This window comes from Indicator indicator, chromosome 4 (assembly GCF_027791375.1).
Source record: "Indicator indicator isolate 239-I01 chromosome 4, UM_Iind_1.1, whole genome shotgun sequence".
In the NCBI taxonomy this organism is placed as follows: domain Eukaryota; kingdom Metazoa; phylum Chordata; class Aves; order Piciformes; family Indicatoridae; genus Indicator; species Indicator indicator.
The window spans coordinates 47,914,102-47,936,251 of NC_072013.1; the positions used below are offsets into that span (position 1 = coordinate 47,914,102).

At 41.6% G+C, this 22,150-nt stretch overlaps 1 protein-coding gene across 1 annotated transcript; it reads left to right on the forward strand.

Annotated features, from left to right (window-relative positions):
* Nucleotides 1-22,145, forward strand: ARG2 (arginase 2). The gene is made up of 8 exons (XM_054400184.1): nt 1-117; nt 261-333; nt 14,320-14,497; nt 15,314-15,473; nt 19,177-19,271; nt 19,371-19,475; nt 20,907-21,043; nt 21,940-22,145. The coding sequence occupies exons 1-8, from the start codon at nt 1-3 to the stop codon at nt 22,143-22,145; spliced, it is 1,071 nt and encodes a 356-aa protein (XP_054256159.1).
* Nucleotides 22,146-22,150: the final 5 nt, after the last annotated feature.

Sequence of the window (22,150 nt, forward strand, 5' to 3'; positions counted from 1 at the left end):
ATGGCCCTGCGCAGCAGCTTCGCCCGGCTCCTCCGCAAGCAGGCAGACACAGCGCTGCAGCGGCCCCGGCAGGCACACTCCGTGGCGCTGGTGGGAGCCCCGCTCTCCCGGGGACAGGTGAGCATCGCGGGAGCGCGCATCACCCCTGTGGGGGAGCCCGGCGGTGCCGCAGCCGCTCGGTTCCTTTGCCCTCTGCAAGGCCGGCGTATCTGGCTGCGAGCTGTGTTGGCTGACGCGTCCCCCTTCTCTTTGTCTCGCAGAAACGGCGGGGAGTAGATCATGGACCCGCTACCCTCCGCGCCGCGGGGCTAGTGGAGCGGCTGGCCGGACTCGGTGAGGCGGGGCGCAGTGCTTGTGGGGGGTGGCGGGGACTGCGGGGCTCTCTTAATCTTCCTTCTTCCCTGGTGCGGTGTCCGTTTCTCGACTTGTTTCGGTAAAGCGTGACTCAGCCGCTTGCTGCGAACCCGGGCGGGGGGAACGGACAGGATCAGTCGGAAACGGTTCCATTCACAGCGCCCGAAATTCCTCCGAGCCACTGGTGCCCGGGGAGAGGTGATGTCTCTGCGGTGTTGGGAAGGTGAACTCTGCCGCATAGCGGCTCTGTGCATGCCGTGGTGGAGCCCCGGAAGGAGCGCACCCGAGGCTGGCGGGGCTCTCCGGGACAAAGAGGTGGCCGGAGCTGCCGGCTCGCACCGCCTGTGATGCGCTCTGGATTCTGGGTGTGCCTCCGCGTCCTCTGCGCTGGCACACGGAGGTCTTCACTGGCACATGGAATGTGTACTGTTCTGTATTGACTTAAGAGAAGCTGGAGAAAGGTGAGGCTGTCTAAAGCATTATCTGCGCTCGGCGCAGCCAGGCAATGCCTTTAACTGTGTTCCTTAGTTTTCCACATAATCTGTTTTCTTGTGCCCTATTCATTACCGGCTACTTTGCTTCTTCCTGAAATACTTGCGCCCTTTCAAGTGACAAAATTCGGAATTTCTGGAGAAATCCTGAGATTTGCATATGAGATCTTGCCTGGAATCTTGCTCTGAAAACTCTTGTGAACAGCACTATGTGGATGGAAAGTTTCTGGTCTTTTTGCTGGTAACATGACTTTTATTCAGTCAAATCCCTGCACTGATTTGTGCTTCGGCTTCCTACATATGTAATTTCTACAAGCTGAGGCCTGCAGAAAGGTTATTAGAAACAGGACATGAGAGACAAACTTGTAAAGCTCAACTCCGTCATAGAGAATCATTACTCTAAAATTGCTACTGCAAACCATATGATGGGGATGGATTGCATGAGTGGACCACAGAACTGTCTTATATGCTCTATATGTGATTAGTCTCAGTGGAGTTTGGATGCATGCAGAGGAAAGATAATTGCCTAATAAACTTCTAACACATTTATTCTGAATTATAAGATCTCTCTCAAACAGAAGCTATTGTTTTGTGCAGTCCTGTAGGCTTACCCTGCATATTTTATGATTTACAAGTTGAAAGTTCATTTGCAATTAAATGAGTAGATGTTCTTTTTCTGTCTTGTTTTGTGCAAATTTGAGACATATGCCATCCTTAGCAATATTTGAATTCTAGTGAGCACGATCTATAACATTACTCTACAAACATGTAAGAGGGTGTCTAGAAGAGAACTTATATACTGGAGTAAAGGTCTGGATGTTACTGAACTCAGTTTATTTGACAAGATACCATTTTTGAAAGGAGGATGCTACTCTAGACAAGACTCCAGGCAGCAGTTTATTTTTATATCAGTGACAAAATTTTATACTGGAAGGCTTGGGATTTTCTTTCAAGTAGTTGAGACCTAGTACTTCCATTTTGTCAGAATTCTTTTTTTTGGGAAAAAACAAATGAACAAAAGAAAAAAAAAAATCAAGCCCACCTAAAACACACACAAAACACACTGGAAAACACCCAAAACCGAACAAAGGAAAAGCCAAACCCAAAACAACAGGTGACCCTCATTTGCATGATAAACTCACTTCAATAGGAATTTGGAAAAGGCAGAAAAAAAGGAGAATATAAGCTCTCTCTGGATTCCAGGAGCAAAGTTGTGGAGACAGAAATGAAGCAAGGCAAAGTGGTGGGTGAAAAATACTTCCACTGTTTAGACTGTTTACTCATTAATCAATAATGCACATGGAGTTCTTTTCTTCTTGTTCCTTTAGTTTTTTAAAAGCTCTGAATTTTCATCATCCTGTAGTTTATTTCCTATTGTTGATATACTTTTCCATTGGGGTAGAGTTTTTTTTCTCTTGATATTTATTGCTGCTTAAATCTCTGCAGCTCTCATGTGCACAGGTTCAGATGGCATATGGATTGTGACAGGCTCTGCCCTTCCTGAAACAATGCCAGTCACCGGCATGCACAAGGAAGTTGTTTATCTTGCAAAGACAATCTGCTTTAGGGTAGGGTGGTAGACTGAGGAAGACACCACCACACAGCCTTTTGTATTGTGCACATCTGTTGTTCATAGAAACTTAACAAATAGTTTGTGTGTGGGCTGTTGATTTTCCTTCCCTGGATTGGCAGGATGACTATGCCTGTGGTACTGTGGTTGTAGTACCATTGCTTGGACTGCTGCTGTATGCTGAACTGGCAGTAAAACTTTTTATCTTTGTCTTTCTAAGGCTGCAAATTTCCTCCTCATACACTAAGTCAATAGAGCTATGGTATTATTCTCATTAACTTGGTTATTCCACTTATATGTTGCATTAAAAGAATTAATAATTTTTATGAGACCTTGATGCTGGTTTTCCAGGAGTGGGTAAATTAACACAGCAGCAGACCCAGTTTCTCATTTTAAGAAGAAATACATTTATCTAAGATTCAGAGCTTCTATCTATACTGGCTACTTCTGAAGTATTTGTCAATAGGGTCTGTGTGTGTGAGTTGTTGCTTGGCCCCATTAGCCACTGAGATGTGACTGACTGCTTTAAATATGATTTTCCTTGTCTTAAGAAGCTAGGAACCAGACATGAGACCAGCTGTGCAATGATGCTTTGCAGTAGAAGTGTGAGGGTGAATTCTAGGCAGTCTAATGAAGTATAGATGGGGGAAAGAGTCAGAGTCATTGTCGATGTAATGCAAGCTCTGAATTAACTCACAAAATTGCCCTTGCTTGTTTCAAGTGGTAGAGGTTGCTGGTGATCAGGTTCTTCTGTTTGCCTAAAATTATTGCGATTTATTTTATTTATTTCCCATTCATATAATCACATTGTTTGACCTGCATTAAATGGATATGCTCTGAAGCCTCTTCTGAAATTGATCATTCAGTAAGATGCATGCACTGCATTTTTTTGTTGTGTGGTTTGTTTTTTGTTGTTGTTGTTTTTTTTTTTTTAGTCTTATGTGCATATATTTTGTTACTTTGACTATCAGGCTGCCACATAGCTTTTTATCTTTTTGTGCATGATTTAATGATTTCTGCCAATAGTGTTCAAGTTGCATCAGAGGGAGTGAGAACCCAAGACCTTTGTTTCTTTTATTCACTGTTTTGCATTTTCTTTTCACTTGCTGGGATGTTTGGGAGGGAATTTTATTGCTGCTTTCACTGCAGTCCTAATTTATTTTCTTTCACAAAGTCCTACTGCAGTGTTGTGAGTTGCAACTCCATTTCCTTTTTTTTTTTTCTCCCCTTCTGAGGTGGGGGCAGGGGATGGGAATCCCTCCCTTGAAAGAGACTGTGCCTATACATACCTGGTTTGATAAATTCTTGGCTACATAAAATGATGACTGCCTGTGAACAGCTTGTTTATACTTAGGTTGAAATATGAGGAGGGAGCTCAGAGGCAGATGGTATCACTAGTCTGTACCAGACTGTCAGAGATGAATCTGAGCCACTAACTTGACTTTTATCCCCTTGTTACAAGCAGCCAGAACATGGTAGCTTGAGGTGTACTTGGGAGGAAAGTTAATGCAGCAAGAGTTCAGCTCCTAAGCCAAAAAAACAGCAGGAGTGCAAGTCTGCAGCAGGGATAATTTAAAATAAAACTGACTCAGCCTCTGGGGTTTTTTGTTCATCTTGGTGATGTTTGTCTTTTGGCTTTGCTTCTTCTCCTAAGGGGAACTGAAATATTAACACCTGAAAGGACTCTTCCATCTTGCCAGAGAAGTAAAAGCAGTGTATGAAAATAGACCCATAACTCCCTGGCATGGAGGAGGAGGGGGTTCAAAGCTTGCAGAGCTGGGCATTGTTCTGGCAGTAAAGAGAAATGGATGTCATATGTGGAGGCTCTTGGACTTCTGGTAGGAAGCAGTGGGGAAGGTAGATGATATATGTACTTGACCTAAACTGTAGAACATGCAAAGTATGAAGTTCTTTAAAATGAGAATTTCTTGAACAACTTCTGTTTACTGCAGATGAACCTTAAATACAGAGTGTTACCCTGTACTTTTACCTGAAGGTGAGAGGGAGGGACCATTATCAGATATTTATAAATAACAGCTAGCTGTTGTGCTAATTACCATAGTCCATGAGGTGACTTAGAACTCCTCTGCTGTTGCTAACATGGGAATAACTTCAGTATAAAATTTCTTCCCAAGTAGTCATTCTCGTATGCTGACTGTTGTAGATTTCCCTAGCTTGGTTTTTTCTTCGATTTATTTAGAGCCGGATGTGGCTGGGTTGCTGAGTCAAGTCAAACTTGGGTTTGGATTATTCTAGAATATATTTACAAAGTTTGGATCAGAGTTGCTGGTTTGGGAAGTTAGTAGACTGCCAAAACCTGTGGCTTGCAGACAGAAGTGGAGCTTGATTCACCAAAGAGAATGACTGTGTTGCTGTTATTTTGTTTGACTGGGACAAAACCTTTCAGTAATAGGATTCAGGAAGTTGGTGTAGTGACTCAAAGGAATAACCCCCTCTGAAAGAGGAATGGAGTGGCTAATCCCCCCATGTAACTGGAAATACACTCCTGCTCTGCCTAAAACCATTGGACTCTTACTGACATCTGCCAAAAATAGCGATTCAACTTTGTCTTGCAACATTGCTCATATGATTGGTCTTAGTCTTAACAATAAATCACAAAGCAGCCTTTTCTACATCTCTCCACCTAAATATTCTTAGGTGAAGAATTTGGTGTAACTATGCACCAAGGGCTACATAACAAAGTCCTGGTGCTGAGGTTAAGCAGATGTAGACTGGTAAGATTTACAGCCACAGTGTTGCACAAATAATTTTCATCAGCTCATCCAGTAAATATATATTTAAATAGCTGCCTATATCCCTTAAGACTTTGATGAACTGTACCATTCTATTGGACTTGCAAGCTGTAGTTTGTCAAAGACTCATTTATGTTAGAAACAAGATCTGTCAGGAATTTGAGTACTCTTGAGTTAGAATCTAGTTTAGCTTTGCATTAGCTCTTACTGCAATTGTTTCTCTTCAAAGCTTTAACTTTTTAAGACTTTAAAGTTTAGTCTAGAGCCAAACATCTCTGAAATGCATAGGTGACATCGGGATCTGTCATTTTTAGACTCTTTCCTCACATTTTCCACTATTGATAAAGTTGAAATGGGAGACATAACATTTTAAATAACTGCTGGCATTTTAAGCTGCATGTTAGTTAAATCTGCATTGTTGAGATTAGATGCTGCTGTTCATGGGTTCTACCTGATCTCATCTGCTGTCAGTACTGTCAAAACTAAGTCTATTCATTTGATAGGAGCATTCTCAGGAAAAAAATGGTTAGGATATAGCATGAAGATGTTAGACTAGCAGCTAAGTCTTCTGCCCTACAAAGCACAAGTGGGAATGCCCATTCTTTACCCAAACACACCCTCCCCTTTCTTCCCCTGAAACAGAACAGGTAAATGGCAGTCCTCTTCTTTTTTCCTTCCCTTCCCTTAGACACAAGCATGCACAAACACTCCTGTTTAGCATCAGTAAAACATGCTTGTGTAGTACTGCATCTTATTTCCAGAACTAGAATAGCTGACCTCTTTATATGCATACAGAAACAAATGGAGATCCAAGGGACTGTTCCTGTTTACCCCTCAAACACTGATTGGTTAGCTTCAAAGACCTGTGGTTTGGCAAAAACCAAAGCACAATTAAAGGGGTTGGTCATAACTGACATCTGCAGTGAGTCTTTGAAATTACACCAGTTGTCAGAATGCATCAAGGTCAGGTGCTGCTTCGCTCTGAGGGAAAGCAGTCAGGAGCTCACTGTGATAATCAGGCAGGCAGAAGGATTCCTGCTGAGGCTTTGGAGGAGAGCTGTTTTGGGAAGGCCTCCATTGAGACTGTTTCTGTGTTGCTTCTTCACAACAGACTTCATCAGCTAGCTCACCTTGAGCATGGGAAGCCAAGCTCCTAGAAGTGGGGGCGTATGCTCTGGCAGCATTTATGGTTTATCCCTTTGAATGTTGTACCCTTTGATATTTGCCTGAAAAAATTAGCCCTAGAAATTACTAGAAAATGCCAGCAGTGAAAGTATATGGAGTCAGAGTGTTCCTTGCTCTGATTCTCTTCCCTTCCCCACACTGAGGCAGGCCATGACCTGCTTGTTTTTGCTTCAAAATGAAAAGCTTTGTGTCAGTCATGGATCTGATATTTGTTTTCCTCTCCCTTTTGGCTGGCATATATTCCAGGTTGCACATTATCCATGAAGTTGGCTTTAAAAGAAACGTTAATTTGAGGTAAAATGCCACGTCAGTGGACAAGGGATGACCTAAGATGTACTGAAGGACCTGTACTTTTGCAAGGTCTTTGACACGGTCCTCCACAACATCCTACTTGACAAGCTGGAGAGATACAGATTTGATGGGGGGATGTTCCGTGGGTAAGGAATTGGCTGGATGGTCACATCCAGAGGGTGGTGCTTAATGGCTTGATCTCCAGATGGAGAGCAGTGACGAGTGGTGTCCCTCAGGGCTCTGTACTGTGACCTGTACTGTTTAATATTTTTATCAATGCTATAGACAGTGGGATCAAGTGCACCATCAGCAGGTTTGCAGGTGACACCAAGCTGAGTGGTGCTGCTGATATACCAGAAGGACGTGGATAAGCTGGAGAGGTGGGCCCAGGTGAACCTCATGAGGTTCAACAAGAGGAAGTGCAGGGTCTTGCACCTGGGTCAGAGCAAGCCTCAGTATTAATACAGACTAGGGGTTAAGGTGAGAGAAAGCAGCCCTGTGGAAGAGGACTTGGGGGTGCTGATGGACAGAACCTGGACATGAACAGACTGCGCTTGCAGCCCAGAAGGCCAATGGCATCCTGGGCTGCATCAAAAGAAGTGTAGCCAGCAGATTGAGAGAGGTTGATTCTGCCACTTGACTCTGGTAAGACCTCAGCTGGAGTACTGCTTTGTGGTATACAGAATCTTGCTGCTTTCTCCTTTGAAACTTTCATCCTGTCTCTCATTGTGAACTCAAGACCAAGATGTATAGCAGGTGTGTGTGTGTTTTTTTTTTTTTTTAATGCAGTACAGAGGATTTTTCTTGGGTGGAAGGTGGAAGTTTCTGTAAGAAAATCACCTGGTGAAAAGCAGGGAATGGGGCACTGAAGCAAAATAAAAATAAATAAATTGTATCTTTAATTTGAATATGGAGAAGTAGGTGATCTGATACTAGTTTCTTGCATCTGCTAAGAGGGAGGGAGAGAAATTTAATAATCGCAGATATATTCTTCTCTCCCTTCCTTTCAAGTGTTACCTGCCTGGGTTAAGTAATATAATGATTACTTACTACTCTAACAATCTAAAGCACAAGTTGCTTGTTGAGAAGAGTTGTTTTGGTGTTGTGATTTCCTATGGCTGTAAGAGCTTATTTGTGTGCTTGCTATCAGGAACTGTTTCTGGGTTAAGCTTATTTGAAGGGAATTAGAACTTGGGCAGGGTTTGGTGGAGTGGCAGACAGCAATAGCTGCACCCTTGTCTGCTCTGTGATGTAAGCCACAGTGCAAATATTTCCCAACACCTGATACTGACGTTTTTTAGAGACCTCTGCAGGTCAAGCACACCAAATTTCCTAAGAGATTAAAGTTATAAGTGGTCATCAAGGGGAAATGAGGTGCCTGCTCGATTTGGGCTTGGAAAAAGTATTTTTCATGTTACTTTATGCAAGTCACAGCTTGAGACTACAACTCTGGGTAGCAATTGTAATTGGATTTGTTTGTTGCTGTTCTACGAGCTGAAATCTTTTATGTAGGTATAGATAAAGAAACTTTGTCTTAACCAGACCTTTCAAAATACCAAAAGGTGGGGTGGAAACTACTGAGACATGAACCTACATTTTAAGAAGTGAAATTTTAGATCTGACAGGAACCTATTGAGCCATCAAATGTCTGTATCTAGTAGGAACTTGCAAGCAAGAAGGCTATGATTAAGTTAAGCTGCTGAAGTTTTGGTCTCTTGTAGTGAGAACACTGCTAACCTAATTTCATATAAAACAAAATTGTGTAGTTTATTTCTATAGTTTTTACACACTCTCTCTAGATAATTCTAGAGGTTTAAAACCGTCTTAAAATAGGCTTCAGAATGCACTGATCATAATGAATGGAGTCTTTTGTTTGCTGTTGTGGAACATTTTGACAGTGTCCGAGAAAGGATTGCAAAGTCGGTGGCGTAAGCCAATGAGCTTATACTGGAACGAAGGATGGTAACAGCTTGTAGCTCTTCGTTTCAGTTGCAGGAAGGAAAACGGTTAAGTTTGTCTGTAAACATTGTCGGTAACACACATTGCTTCCTGAAGAGCCTTTCTGTGTCGGTGGTGATTCACTAAATGGGCTGTAATCTGAGAAAACAGCCTGCAGGAGTGATGCTTTCATGTGAGTGCTTTTGCATAATTCATAGCGTGAAGTAATGGCTGGGATTTCCAAATTCCTTTGAAAGCAGGTCAGCAGAGTTTAGAAAGCCAGAAGAGGAAAGACTTAATTTCTCCATTAATTTAGGATGTTTTTTTTACCTCTAGTTCACCAGTGTCCAGTGTAAACAGGCAGCGTCAGGAGATCATTTCAAGCCTACGTTGCACATGCTTTTGTTCCAATGCCTGTTTGCTGTAGGAGAGTTATCACTGTTACAGTAGCATGTCATTGGGCAATGGTAGCAGAGAGCCTGGGTTTTAAATTGAATCTCTTACTATCACATTGCTGCTTCTGGCCCTGGTGCAGTGTCTTGTAGAGGAGGATGGAAGGGAGGCTTTCTTTGCTACTCTCCAGGTGTTTTGCAGTTAAATGCCCCCAGACTTAGGAGCCACCTGCTTTTACCAAAGAAAATTTTCTCTAAATCTGTGCAGGGACATGATTTACTCTAGTAACTACTGCCTACTGTGGGTACTGAATAAATGAAATTTATTTTAAGATGCTAGAAAGTGAATGTTACCGTTGTAATAGAGCTTGCTAAAGGGCATCTTACGTCCCAGTTACAAACATCACTGGGTCAAGCCTCTATTAATGACTTATTTGAAAAGGCATGCAGGAAACTTCCTTAAATATGTTCTTAATTTGTATTTCTACTTTTTTTTCAGAAGTATATTAGACTCCTAATTATGAAAAATGTTGATTTATTTTATTATACATAGATGAAGTTCTAGTTCTGGCTGCAGACTGAAGAGATGGCTGCCCTCCATCCCCTGGTCTGCTGGCTGAATGCCTATGTGGCCTTTCCCTATCCTGTTCTGGTCAAAAGAATTTCATGGAATCAAAATGGTATAGGTTAGAAAAGACCTTTAAGATCATAGAGTCCAAGTGTTAAATCAGCATTGCCAAGTCCTCCACTCAACCATGTCTCTAAGCACCATGTGTGTGTGCCATGTACATAGCTCTGCAGTGATAGTGACTCTGTCACTTCCCTGGGCAGCCTGTTCCAGGCTTGACAACCCTTTCAGTGACAGTTTTTCCTAATGTCCAATGTAAACCTCCCCTGGTACATCTTGAGGGCATTTCCTCTTGTCCTATTGATTGTTACTTGGGAGAAGAGACCAACACCCACCTTGCTACAACCTTCTTTCAGGTAGTTGTAGACAGTGGTAAGATCTCCCCTGAGTCTCCTTTTAGCCAAGTCTCCTAAGACTTGTGGTCTAGATCCTCTTCCAACTTCATTGCCCTTCTTTGGATGTGCTTCAAGCCCCTCAAAGCCCTTCATTTAGTGAAGAGTCCAAAACTTAACACAGGATTTGAGGTGTGGCCTCACCAATGCTGAGTACAGGGGGATGATTTCTTATCCAGTTCTGCTGGTCACACTGTTGCTGATACAATTTGACCTCAGAAAGATCTACTGTACAAACCACTTCAAGGTAATGTATTCATTTTGGCCGAAATGTGCTTTCAAACAGCTTTGATGAAAGTGTTGGGTGTGGGGACAGGACATGTTGAACCCTTGTGGATTTTACTGCTAAGCTGTAGAAGGGGTAAATAAATCTGCCTTTACACACAAGTCATTCACGCTAACAGAGGGAGTGTTGCACATATATACATCTTTTAATCTTTTTTATACTTTATTCAGATTGACACCTTTTATCTCCTTAATCTCTCTTTCAAGCTCCTGTAACAGAAATAAATTAATCAAACCTGTGGGTTTGTTTTCTTCACTTCAAAAAGTGGTCTCTTGAGCCAGAGTGCTGATGAAGCTGATTTGTCTGGACTTGATGGTGGTAAATTTTCTGCACTGTTGGTGATTGACTAATGAATCAAAATATAGTTTTCATTTGAATTTAGTTTCTGTTAGAATTTGGAAGTGGAACAGAAGACTTTTTTTGACGATACTTAGTTTCATATTACTTAGTTACTAGCAAAACGTCTGTGGCGTTTAGTCTGCAAGTACTGCATGGTAATCTCTCATTTAAAGGAGAGCTTCAGACCTGGCTCGACCTGATCTGCTGCACTGGCAAATGGTGTGGATGCTGTGCTCTTTCAGATAAGGTGTGGGCTGATAGGAAAGCCAGCTTCCTTATATTCATTCAGAACTTGGAGCTACTGCCTTGTAAAAGGCCCATATATGTTCTTCATGGTAACTTTCTGCGGTGATTTAAAAGCTGTGTGTTTATTTCTAGTAGTACCTTAAAACAGAGTGCCCCAACTACCAAAGAAATTATGCCCATAGTGTTTGATGTGATAGATGACATAAATCTTTCAGTAACAGCAAAATCACAGCAAGATCCACCTGATCATGATGCACAGCAGCATGCCTATCCATTGGGCAATTTCTATGCTGGACAAAATAGTGTAATCGAGAGATTTAGTTTTGTAATTTCTTTCGAACAAAACTATGTGCAAGCAGAGAGATGAAATGTAAAACAATGCAGGTATTTTAAGTATCAGACTAATATCTGAGTAGAAGCGAAGAAACTACATCAATAGTAACTTTAATTTAGCATACATCCTTTTACTGTTCAGTAAGCATTAAGACAAATGCACATGTGGATTTCATATGGGCACACGTGCATGCACACTTCTAGTTGCTTCAGGAAATGTGATTTGTCTGTGTACTGTGACTTTTTAATTACGTTATTTGTGTGTGCAGTATCCACTAAGTTTTCCTTTTGCCCTAAGATTTAATCATAGTAGGAAGAAAATATGCTACTAATATTCAAGGATTGGATAGGTGGGTACTTCTGAGATTAACTGTATCTTAATCAGATAGCCATGGGACACTTGGTTGAAAATATTCCTATCACCCTGGGAAACTTGAGCTATTCTCAGCAAGCATGTAAGGACAGCCAGGCTAAATGAGGGGGAAGCACAAAGCTGAGAAAAGAAGCTGCTACAAAGTTTATGAACTATCTGAACAACAAGAAGCTTTTGAAGACGGTAACAAACTGGAAGCATCTATTGTCTGTAACAGACAGTAGACTCTTTGTAAAATCAGGGAGGTGCATCTTAATGCAGGTCTGAGAGCACTATTTGTCCAAAAGGCGGACGTGATCCCAGAATTCTGGACCCCAAAAGTGTCTCTGTCTCTTTGTTCCATACCCACATTGTAAGCTTCATGAACCTGATATGATCATAAGAAATACATGCTTTATTCGGAAGCTGAACCAAGTCTTTTTGCCTTAAAAATGAGGACTGGGAGGCAGGCAGGATAAAGATATTCTGAAATTCAAACTTCTTTAAACTCAAACTTCTTGCTAGAATCTGCTGTTTGGCTTGCCTTGAGCATAACTTGGAGTGTTTTAACTGGTTCCTGAGTGTCATGAAAGACGATGAGCTTCGTGATAAAATTTCTTTTAATCCTTTTTCATCCTTTAATGGGTAAAAATACTGCAGTGTGCTATGTAAAAGAGCAAAACATGTGGCAGTCCTTTCTTCCATTATGCTTTGTCCTGCAGTGTGTAAGTTGCTGAACAGCTCCCAGCTGCAGATTTACTTCCCACAGATGTCAGAGGTACTTGTACAGCAGCTCCAAAAGCTCTTGCGATACCTATTGAATGATGCCATGTATTGAAGCCTTACTTCCAAGACTTGTCTGCCAGGTTCAGTCATGTACATTCATCAAACCCTGAAATACACAAATGCACACTGCTACTCAGAAGTGGCCTTGCAGGAAGGCATGCACACACAAAAAAGTGAATTTTGACATTCATTGAATATTTCGGGACTTGCGACTCTTTTTCTGGTTCTGCACAGCAGCAAAATGAAACAAGGTAAAGTCAATGGTCAAAGGAGATCAGATAGCACATTCAAATCTGAACAAAATAGGCTCAAAATTCCAGAGCCATCATCCTGCTGGCTGATTAGGTATTGCCTAAGGGAGGATAAAACTGCTTTTGTGTGCCTGTGTTGCCTTTTGAAAAGCAGGGAGGGGTATATTACAGTCCTGCTTACTGCTTAAGTCTCTGCAGGTAATGTGTTTTCTCACAGAGTTGCTGAGGCAATATTTATTTAATCTTTTGTTCAGGCAGCTGTGCTCAGCTGACGTGCTCTCCTAGCAAATATCCTGACATGGTCGTCTGTGTCCCTGCCTCTAAAAGTATGCTTGCCTATTTCCCAGACACCTAATTCAAGTGACTCTTTTCCTTCATTCTTTTCCCTAGTCAAAACTCCTTTTGAAATTGTAATAAAGTCATGCTTGTTTCCAGTGCTAGTTTTATGTTCTTTCCACCAAGCAAATTCAGAGCCTGTTTCCTAGGCATTAGACTAGACTAATGACTTAATGGAAATTAAGCAGGAAGCCCAGAGCACCAAGTGGGCTGTTTATTTATGTTGCTTGCCTCAGTTTTTCAAATTGCCCTATTAGGAAAAGGATGGCTAAAGGCAAAACGTCAGGCTGCAGCCTGGATGCTTTGAACTGCAGGGAGACTGGTGATTGAGGAACAAATGGGACAGGTATGACTGGTAGTGAGGGTGGTCTTGACTCATTAAGTCGCTGTTGATGTAGTTGTAAATACTTAGGGCTTTTACGATCCTCTTAAGTGCCTACGGCAACAGTCTATCTGAAACAGGCTCTGGCCTGTGAAATACTGTTAGAAATTTTAATGTCTAAATGACTGTTAAGAAAGCACATAATGGACAGCAGAGGCTCAAAGGGTAAGAAGCTCTATAATGTGTATGAAAGAGAATTAAATTTTACATGCAGCTAAGTAAGATCCCAGTTGGGTGGAGGAGGGGAACCAACGCTAAAAAATGTTGCCCCATTTCCTAATCTGTGAAGTAACTCCTTTTCAGGCTAAGCAGATAGAAATACATTTTAGGAAAGGCCAACTCTTAGACTCAATGTTGTCAGGCATCAACAGACAGTGAAATTGTAACTGGCAACAAGAGGATCTCAAAACAGGTTGAGATCAAAGCCCCCACGTTAAAATGCCTTCTAGGACACCTTGCATTGAGAAAATCAGACACCTTCTCTTAACTAAGCACTTGCGTGTCTTTCATGGAGTTGCCTAGAAGTACTGCAAGAAAATTTCCATTATTGCTAACTTTGGCACTTTTGTGCCTGGATTCTTCCTGGGCTTGCAAATGGGAAAGATCTGTTAGGACTCAGGTACAGTTAGTGAAACATGCAGTCCTAGGCATCATTGAGCAACTGCCTTCATTTAAGGCTGCATGCAATCTAACTGAGAAGGAAGATGGCATGTCTTTTTCATGTTACATTTGCCAAGAAATAGTTTAGGAAAAAAAATCACACTTTTCTGGGTGCCATGCTGTGATTCTCCTATCTCATCACTGAATTAAAGCAACAACACTGTTGTAAGCTTTCTAATCCGTCAAGTGACACAGTTGTTTGTGAGAGCATGCAAACAGTCAAACGAATCCACTCCCTTCCCCTTCTTCCTTTTGTGCTTGCTGAACTGATTTTGTGAAGGCATCATACTTTGAGCATTTCTCTGAGCACTTAGGTAAGCACCTCACTTTCTCCTTTTGCTGCTGTGTTTGCAGGATGTCAAGTGTATGACTTTGGAGATCTGAATTTCACTCAAGTTCCAAATGATGAACTGTACAACAACCTGATTTTATACCCACGGTCGGTGGGCTTGGCCAGCCAGATACTGGCCGATGCTGTAAGCAGGGCAGTAGCTGCTGGACACAGCTGCGTGACAATAGGAGGTGACCACAGGTGAGATGAACTAGGAGTGATGAGTGGTGCATGCTGCAGATTGACACTTGGAGTAGAAGAATTTAAATAAGAGGATGGTGTCATTTCTTGACAATACCAGAAGGCAGCAACACTTTGATTTTATTGCTGGGGCTTTTGAGATGGAACAGAGACAGCTACAAAAACTGATCTCCTGAGACAGTGCTGCTTCATCCCAGACTGTTCTATGACCTGCAGACATACAAATGAGGTTTTCCTGTTTGGAAAAGTTTGTGATCAGGTCTGTTTAGGAACTTCTGTAATTTCTTTATCCATGAGTGTTTAGAGGTGTGTCTCATTTGCCCCTCAGCTCTCAAAGGTGTCAGCTCTTAGGATGGGTTTGTAATGCCTGCAGGTAGACCATTTTGTGATGTATCTTTACCATGTGAATCCGTTTCTTCTCTTTTTCACTGACCTTTGGGCTGAGAAATTGTTGAACATTGGACATGTAAGAATGAGCTGTAGGGGTTTGTGTCAGGCATGGAATAAAAATGGGTGAACAGAAGAATTGAGTGAATGCACTAGATTCTCTAAGAGATCATTTAGAGACAGGACGAGTGAAGATTAAAGAGCTTCTTGTCTGTCAGTACTGATAACAGTCCTCCTGTCGAGTTGCTTGGAGCCTCCTGATACCATGACAGTGGCATGTCATGTCATTCGTATGGGATGCACCCTTTGTCACAGATGTCTGACGTGTTGAAACCTGAAATGTTTCTGTCACTGCAGAGATTTCCCATTGTCCTTGTAGTTGTTCTGAAGCAGAAATGGTGACTAAATATCTTCCTCCTGTACTGGCAGCTTGGCACTGGGTTCTGTCAGTGGCCACGCGCGGCAGTGCCCACACCTTGGTGTCATCTGGGTGGATGCACACGCTGATATCAACACCCCTCTCACAACTCAGTCGGGAAGCCTCCATGGACAACCTCTCTCGTTTCTCTTGAGAGAGCTTCAAGATAAAGTAAGTATCCTGCTTGTACTTCTGCTTACATGGAATCTTCTGAGCATTTTACTTGTCTGTTGTGAGGTGCTTTATTATCTGCTGCAAAAGGTGCCAGCAAGGATGCCTACTATTTGTGTATCATATGCATGTCTGTACACCTGTGTGGGAACACACATGTATGTATGCATGCACACACTTAGAAACAAGGAGAAAAAGCTGTTCTTACTGTTAGCACCCTTGTGGGTTGTACAGAAAGCAAGAGTCCCCATAAGGTGTATGCAGCAGCTGACTATGGTGCCATTCCAGTGTGATGAGTGGAACTGGTGCTGTGGCTGTGCAATGGCAGCAATTCTACTAAGTCAGCACAAGAGGGAACCTCCCTGCAGCAGAGCCTGTGAGAGCTGTGCTGAGCTCACCTCCAGTAGCAGCTGGGTCCTGCATACTTTGCATGTTTCTTCAGCTTAGTTTGGCTTTTCCGTGTTTTGACAACCTTGGGGCCTGACAGGGCTGTTGCTGCATGATCTTTCTTATTGGCTGCGCTAGGTTAGGTTCCACTGGCAAATATTACCAATCACAACAGGTATACTTGCTTGCAGGATGCTTTTAAAGAGATAGTCTTTATTTGGAAAAGAGGTCAGATTATCAGAGAGCTGCTTACTGGGGCACATGGATGTACATGGCTGGTTTTGCTGCTGTCAAGATGCTAATCAGTAGGTTGACCTAAACCCTACATATCCTTTTTGGCTTAGCTGCAAACTCTGTCTCCTGGAGACACGCAGGGACAACTTGTTAAATAGTCTTATTAATAGCAGAGGCCTTTGTAGTAGCAACTTAGATATGACAATCTGCTTCTGCTCAAGCTTATGCTGGAGAGTGGGAACAGGGTTAGCAACTGCAGCGTGAGATACAGATGCTGGAGCTGTAGAAAACCTATTTTATTCTGGCACTTTGCACTGCTAGTCATTTCTCTTAAGGTTCTTTTTTCTCTCTGATAAAGTTTGGAGGGTGGTGTGTTGATGGAAATATGCTTTTCCCAAGTAAGACTGAGGATGATTAATGTCTTTATGGCTATTGAAGATGCCATTCATTAGTACCTGCTTGGCATAGCAAAATTAGCATCATCTGGCAAAGCTCTTCTGCTTTTCTCCTGCAAATTCTTTTGAATAATTTCTACCCACAAGGCAACAGTCACTTGTTGCTTTTACACTTTCCCCTTTCTAATCATTTTTGTATGGTTTCTACCAACATGTTAAGATTTCCCAAAGTAATGCAAAATTAACATGGTTTCCTGAAAAACCCACATGACATGAGGTCAGTATAAAAAGTTACTGTAGTTATAGTTTATTGCTGCAAGTTGAAGAGGGTGATTTTTTTGTTTGGTTGGTTTTGGTAACTACACCTACTTCTGCAGGAGAGACAGAAGAAGCAAAAGAACATTTTGTAAATCTTGGAGTTCACCTAAGGTGAACTGTTTGTCTTGGTGAGAACAGAACAAAGCAAGTTCTTCAAGAGCTGAGGAAGGAGAAGAAAGGCAGAATAAGAAATGCTGGTCACAAGATCTGCTCATCACTAACTCTCAGGAAGGCTATTATAGCACTTGGCTCCCTGTCTAAATTGTTTTGTAGAACCAGAATGAAACAACAGCTCCTCGGAGAATCTAAAAAAAGGGGCAAAATAGCCTTCATGCTTACATTTTAGCTTCCTGATTCATTACCCAGCTCTACTAACTGGTACTGCTCCTGCTCCTCCAGCAGCTCCAGGCTGTGTGTTCTTCATTCCCTATCAAGGGGACATGAGACAGAGGTGGTAGGGTAACACACGTCTCTCTTGGTGACACAGTCTGTTGAGACTGTTCTTGACCCCATGCCAGCCACTTAGTTTAGCTGCTGTAACCTTTTGTGGGATTGCATGTGAGCTGAGTGAGGAGCACTGCCTCTCTGTTTTGTTTTTGAGACCCATCAAGTCCTAGCCCTTGTTCACTCTATGACCCCACAAACAGCTGTCCTGGCACAACATAGCGTTGGGGAATTGATGTGGCAGCAACTGCTCAAATTAGCACAGGGCTGTTTCAAGTCCCTCAGTTTAGGTGTTACCTCACTTATTTTCAGAGTCCTCTACCTACTCAGGACTAAGGAGCACGGTCAGTGCTCTACTGAATTAAATGTCCCCATGTAGCAGAAAACACAAAGTATAGCAGTGATGTACATGGCTATGAAATAAAACAAAGCATCTGGCCAGGTCCCTGGTGAACAAACCCCAGTGTTGCTTGCACAGCCCATTCACAGGCTGTCAGCTGCTCCCTGTCTGTCCAGTTAGCTTCCCAGGAGCATTGTTTGGTATTCCTCAAGGCAAAGTGGCACTAAGGGTTTTAAAAAACAGCCTGTTAAAATAAGTTTGTTGCTTTAAGAGAAAACATCTAGCATTCTGCAAACCAAGCATTAGTTTCATGGCTCCTGGAACCATTCAAAACCTCTATTAATAGCTTGCCATGAGAATGCCTGCACCTTTTTCTGATCCCTGTTTGGCTTTACTAGCAGCAGCTCCTCTTCTATTGCACCCACGTCAAGACAGAGCCTACCAAAGGAAGTTAAGGCATTGCACTCTCTTTCTTTAAAGAGCAAGAGTTATGATTAAAAACAGCAGTGTTAAATCTTCTAAATGATTGATACTAGAGAGTAGCTGGCAATGTTATCAATACTGTGCTTGACTTACGTTGTGGTGATGGGGTTTCCAGATACAGCTTCCTATCTGACACCTGAATTACTTTTCCTAGTTGTCTGTAATTCATTTATCCTCCTTCATGACTGTTTCAGGTCATTGTTCAGAAAGGTTTCGGGTCATTTCCCCAGAGTAACAAATACTGCTTATTTAATCCCAATGTAATGAAATACAGTGATGTGGGTGTGTTAGCCTCTAAAAACAAATCCAAATGTTCTAACTAGAATGGAATTAGTAATTGAGAAATGTAAGAGGGAAACAAAGCCTTCTTGCTGCTTGACAGCTGTGTTGGCTGTAGCCATTTTCAGAGCACTCCTAAAATCAGTAGCTATTAGTAATTGAAGGACTTTTATACTTACATACCATGACTACTTAATTATCAAAGCTGAAAAATGACGACTGTCACCTTTCATTTGCTGTCCCAGGCCTGCTTTCTGATTTATACATTAAAAATCAGTACAATATAGCCCAGTGTAGAGGCCAAACTTCTTGTCAAGCTCAGGGGTTTTGTTCTTTTTTCGTCTTCCCATTTTGGATTTGTCCACCTTTAATGCTGTTTTTGCAACAAAGTTTGCATGACTTTTTGGTGATTCTCCTAAAAGGATACAGATGCCTTCGTGTTTATTCTTCCACTTAAGTGTGATGTATAGGGTAAGTTTCATAGCATTACCATTAAATGCACTTTAGAAGTTAACTGCATTGGGTACCTGGTTTCTTATCATTCCCCCTTACATTGACTGATGCTAATTACCTATTGCTTGTGGATTTGGGCTCTTTATTCCTCCTTTTCAAACTGGAAAATGTAGAAAAAGTTAAACTTCATCCATTACTATTCAACTCAGGTAAGTAAAATAGTACAACAAAGATAAGGTAACTCTCCAGTGATATAGTTTCTCTGTTTATACAGATGCTATGAATAAACACAAAGTTTTGAAGGAGGCAGTAAATACAGTTTTGTTACCTTTGTTATTAAGCTAACCTGATACCAAACCCTTGCTTGCAGGTACCACAACTTCCTGGCTTCTCCTGGCTAAAGCCCTGCCTTTCAGCATCTGATATTGTGTACATTGGTTTGAGGGACGTGGATCCTGCTGAATAGTAAGTTGATTGAAAGGACTTTTGTAGATGTTGTTCACAAGGGTCACTAGATTTAAGCTTAGGCCAGTAATGATATTTTTTTTTTATTTAATTTAACAGCTATATTTTAAAGAAGTATGACATCCAGTATTTTTCAATGAGGGATATTGATCGCCTTGGAATTCAGAAAGTTATGGAAAGAACATTTGAACAACTGATGGGCAGGTAACAAACTATTAGTTGATACAAACTACTTACTCTTATCCACTTGTTGAATATCTATTTTCCTGGAAGTTAAGTGAAGGTCACTCTTGATGTGAGGTGACCCAACACAACTGACACTGTCCAGTAAACAGTAGTCTTAGCATTGACTTCAGTTGTTGATTTCCACATCTTGCACTGAAACCATTTCAGTGTTTGGCAAAAAGCCAAAGACAAGTTACATTGGTCACTACAGCTGTGGCTCTGTTTTATATGATTTGTTCTGTTTCTCGTGGAATTCTACGTTTTGTTGCAGTCTGACAGGACATTTGAATTGCTTCAAGAGCCTAGAGTATACCTTCTACTTAAAAAAAAAGTATACAGTAACTTGAATTCAGCTGTTAGTACATGAAGTAGAAGCATTTGATGGCTTCCTCCTTAGACTGGGCTCTACACAGGTTGGCCTGATGACAGTTGCCAATTTCAGTTCATTGTAACCACTCCCTTAATACTAAAGGAGTATTCAATACTAAAGCCTTCAAGGTAGAGGAAGCAGAGCAGACAGCACATCATGCTAGTCTGGTGACACAGGGAGAGGATCAGTTACAAAGGGTAACCTCTCACCACAGGATAGAACAAAGCCCCAAAGCAGAACAAGGTCCATGTGCCTGTAGTACATGCTGTTGTATCTAAAGGTGTGCTGCATCCTTCCTAGCTGAACCTGTGCCAAGTAAACTTGTTAATCCAGCTACTTCTCCCTCCTGAGCATCCCCATTAGGTCTATCATTTTAAACAGCTCATCCAACTGACAAACAGTGCCCAATTAAATTATTTAACTGTCACTGGTTGCCAGACCACATAGACAGTAACTAATATTTCAGGTCTGAGACTGTCTTTAATAGCTTTGCCATGTAAAACTAGCTGATGAAAGAGGTTAGAGGCAGCCTTCCAACTACTGACCTGAAAATGCAGAATGTCTGATTTATCTTGGTGAGCTGTCTATGAAATCAAGTGTGGTGCTTCCTAGATACCATACAAATGAATGCTTCAGCTTTTTGCCCTATTCATTCTGGCTTTCTGTACAAAAGGAGAAAGGGATGAATTATATCATACATGTTATTCTGACTAGAGATGAGTATGAAGTAAGATGGTTTGAACTGAAATATTTCAGCCAAATCATACCTGAGTGGATGCTCTGTGAAACTAGAAAGAAACTTCTGCTTTCCCAGTATGTACTGGGAAAGGTCTGAGCTAAGAGATTATTTTGGAGTACAAATGTATTTAAAACAATTCTAAAAACCCCTTCCCGATGCATGTGAGACATGGTATAGAACTTAGGGGTACCCTTACCATCATGAAGCATGATGCTACTTTTGCTGATCAGCTTGGACAGTAAGAAATACATGTAGAAAAAAAATGATGGTTCTGAAATTGCTCCTCTTGTTTTATTCTCAGGAGACAGAGACCAATGCACCTGAGTTTTGACATTGATGCTTTTGACCCCTCGCTGGCTCCAGCAACTGGGACTCCTGTTCTAGGTGGCTTAACCTACAGAGAAGGCATGTACATCACAGAGGAAATACACAACACAGGTACAAGCTCCCCAGCAGTACTGGACTAAGCAAGGACCCAAGAAACAACATAGAGCTCACATTAGTTATTTTTTCTGTGCAGTACGCTAAATGTACTCAAAGCTAAGGTGCCTCCAAAGTCAATCCAACCTTCAGTAAGGGAAAAACAAGTCCTATGGTTGGGCAGAACCCCTGGTTTTCATAGCAGCTTAACCATCAACAGCTTCAACTTGCCATAAATAAATACACAATATATTAACAGCTAATGCCAAAAATTACTTTCTTTTCCTGCATAATACTGCCCCTATTCCTAAACACACAAGGTGAGATCTGAAAATGGACATCTGGAGTAAAAAAAAAATGCAATCAGTTTTAAACAGCTTAAAGGATTTAAGGCTAACAAATCAAGTTTTCAATAATATATATTGCAGTTGACTTCATATGAGGACTTTCTTCCTTATGCCATCGAGTTTTTATTTCAGGTGTTTAAAACAATAAGTTATTTTCAGTAAAAAGGAGAACAAAAAGAAACAAAGCCCACCCACATAAGAGTCTATTAACAGAGTTTTACAGGTAGGATAGCAAAAAAATACTATGTTGAAATTCTTATATATCCCCTTGTAGACTGGGAGAAAGCAAGATTAAAAAACATTCCTCTCCTATGTGTAAATGGACCAAACTTAGTTTTCCTGAATGCTAAAAGCATAAATGAGTCAGGTAGTGATGATATAAGAAAGAAACCAAACTATGAATCTATGAATGATAACCTCATCCCTTACCTGAGCCAATTTTACTTGTCCAAGGGGCAGAGTAGGTGTCAGACTTGCAATGAATGAAAGGCTGCAATAGAAACCCTCTTAAGAGCTATTTTACTCTTTTCCACAGTAACTAACAAAGCTGTAAATCATTTTTCACAGGAATGCTTTCAGCTGTAGACATGGTTGAAGTCAATCCACTGCTTGGAGCTTCTCAAGAGGAAGTGAAAGCAACTGCTAGCCTGGCAATCGATGTGATAGCAACGTGCTTTGGGCAGACAAGGGTAGGACCACACGCCGCCTTTGATGAACTCCCAACACCCAGTTCTCCGGATGAATCTGACAGTGAAGAGCAAGTGAGGATTTAAGAACC